Here is a 2,386-nt window from a genome sequence, read left to right on the forward strand (position 1 = left end):
TCTGACATTTTAAATGCCACGATAATCACATTTAATGAATTTCAATGCCAAATAAGGCCTTAATTTAAAAAATAATAATTTAATGATTTTTAATGAGCTGCAGAAACTCTGTTTGTTGATGGGAAGCTAAAGATCTTCAAACTTGGAAACAAAGTCCAGTGGATTGTTTTTCAACTTTTCTTGAATTTAACACTACTTTATCTAACTGGTGAAGAAGCTTATTTTAATGGGTTTATTCCTTATTTGTGATTTTGGGGCCAGAATTGGGCGGTAGGCAGTTACAGTCATTCGATTTAAACTGCAGACCATTTTCCAACTGATCGTTTATGGGTCTTTTTTCATTATCAAGATAATCTTACCTGATATCAATAAGATTTAAGGATCATGTCACCCAGCCATATCCAGCAAATATCATAATCTGTTTTTAAGGATATTTATTATTTTGTATTATATTTTCATTGATTAAAGGATCCAGGACCGGTTCTATGGGGACACGGGCCCCTGTTGGCCCCTGTCTAGACCCGCCCATGGCTCCACTTTGAACAGCAGGTGTCTTTACTGTGATTATAAAGATTTATTGTTTTTCACTATAAATTATTATTATTTATCTCCAACCTCTGCGGGTGATCATAGAACTGAGGTGTTTATTGTTAGGATTAATATTTAAGCCAACATCTGTACAGATGTTTCTTATTCTGCAGCAACATCGCTGCTTTCTTTATGCATCTGAAGCCAGTTTGGTTCTGGATCAACCGGTTTAAATAAACAGTGAAGGTTTGATTGCTGCTGCAGCAGCAACAGAGGTGTTGGTTCTGGTTCTGGTTCTGAGCCCTCAGCTCGTCCTGCTCTGCAGTCAGAGGAAACAGCAGCGCTGCTGGACTTTCCGGTTAAACCCAGTCTGGTTCTGACCCACTGCGTCTCTGAGCCCAGCAGCTGCCGGTACCGTTCACCATGGACTCACCGGAGGTCTGAGTCGGTTCTGGCAGGTCGTCGAACAGGTCCATTGTTGTCCTGGATTAGCCTAGCAGCTAACAGGCTAACTAACCTCCAGTTCGGTTCCACTATGTCTCTATGGTTAACAGTTCTCACTCGAACCACTAGAGGTTCGGCCTTAAACCTGCATTAAACCGGTTCCGACGGAAAATATGTGCGCAAATGGACCGGTTCGTATAAAAACGCGGATTTCTTCTTCTTCTTCGTGATGTTCTAACGGCGGTTGGTAAACCACAATTGAAGTAGCATTACTGCCACCTACCGGAGGAATATGAACTGGATAGGGTCTAAAATATAAATAAAAACTTCATTTCTATGTGCTATCAAATAAATTATTCTTTCAAAAAATAAATACAGCCTGGCAGCTTTCACTCCTTGAATCTTTCTAGAACAAAGCAATAAGATTTTGTTTTATTTTTATCCTGTTAAGGATCTTAATTTTTCTCATCTTTCCCAGAGTCACATTTTAATGTTTAGTGCTTCCTTATTATAAATAATAATCTGTTTATTCCATGTCCATTTATGTCCAAATTATTGTCTCTTTTCTTATTTTCTTCATGTTCCTTTCATCTATGAAGCTATTGTCCTTTATTCTTTCCACCCCTTTTACCACCTCTCTTTATTTTTTCTTTATCTTTCCCTTTAATTCTGTAAAACTGATCTCACCATTGATTTAAACTAATAATTGTTGGTGATCTCTTTCATTTCCCCTTAACCCCAAAATGTATGGCAAAGCAACTTATTAAGTCTGCAATTCTATAAAACAAACTTATAGTCTCCCCCCAAAGCTCTTTATTTAACCATTTTCCTTCCTGTAAGAAAAAAAAACAAACAATAGTTTTGTTTTTATCTACAGAAAACATAAAGCCTAATTTATGTGACCACTTTTCCACAAGGGAAATTCTGTAGCATTTCTTTCTTTTTTCCATCTGGCAAAAAAAACATTTCACTCTCTATGTCCAGTACTGGACTTACTATATTATGCTTACTATACTTACTTACTAGTTCCCAGTGGTATTCTTATGTAAAACATGGGTTCCCAAAGCAGGGGTGAGAAGTACCAGAGTGCCAAGTGGAGTTTCACAACATAATCTTCACAGTCATTGTGTCGTGATCCCTATTCAACAGTAGATATAACAATCAAATACCCTATAAGATGCACATTTAAATCATTGAATGTCCAATTTAAAAATCAAAATAACATTTAAATTATTTAATGTAATTAAAAGAAAAATGAAATAAAAACAAAGATATCAAACATTAGAAGATTAATTGGAGTTGCCACAGTTCTCTTTTTTTTTCAAAATAAAAGCTTAGCACTTCAAGTGCTTTATACAGTTTTTCTCTTTCTGAAAAAATCTTACACTGCAAAGCTCAAAATAAAAATAATTAA

At 35.9% G+C, this 2,386-nt stretch overlaps 1 protein-coding gene across 1 annotated transcript in view; it reads right to left on the minus strand.

The window, feature by feature from the left end:
- ilkap (ILK associated serine/threonine phosphatase) overlaps positions 1 to 1,213 on the minus strand; it is a 17,086-nt gene extending 15,873 nt beyond the window's left edge. Inside the window, exon 1 of the mRNA XM_015397691.1 lies at positions 962 to 1,213. Within this exon, the coding sequence (XP_015253177.1) occupies positions 962 to 1,004 (43 nt within the window). The 5' untranslated portion in view covers positions 1,005 to 1,213. The remainder of the gene's footprint in view (positions 1 to 961) is intronic.
- Positions 1,214 to 2,386: the final 1,173 nt, after the last annotated feature.

Source organism: Cyprinodon variegatus, unplaced genomic scaffold (genome assembly GCF_000732505.1).
Source record: "Cyprinodon variegatus isolate N-32 unplaced genomic scaffold, C_variegatus-1.0 Scaffold881, whole genome shotgun sequence".
Taxonomy (NCBI): Eukaryota; Metazoa; Chordata; class Actinopteri; order Cyprinodontiformes; family Cyprinodontidae; genus Cyprinodon; species Cyprinodon variegatus.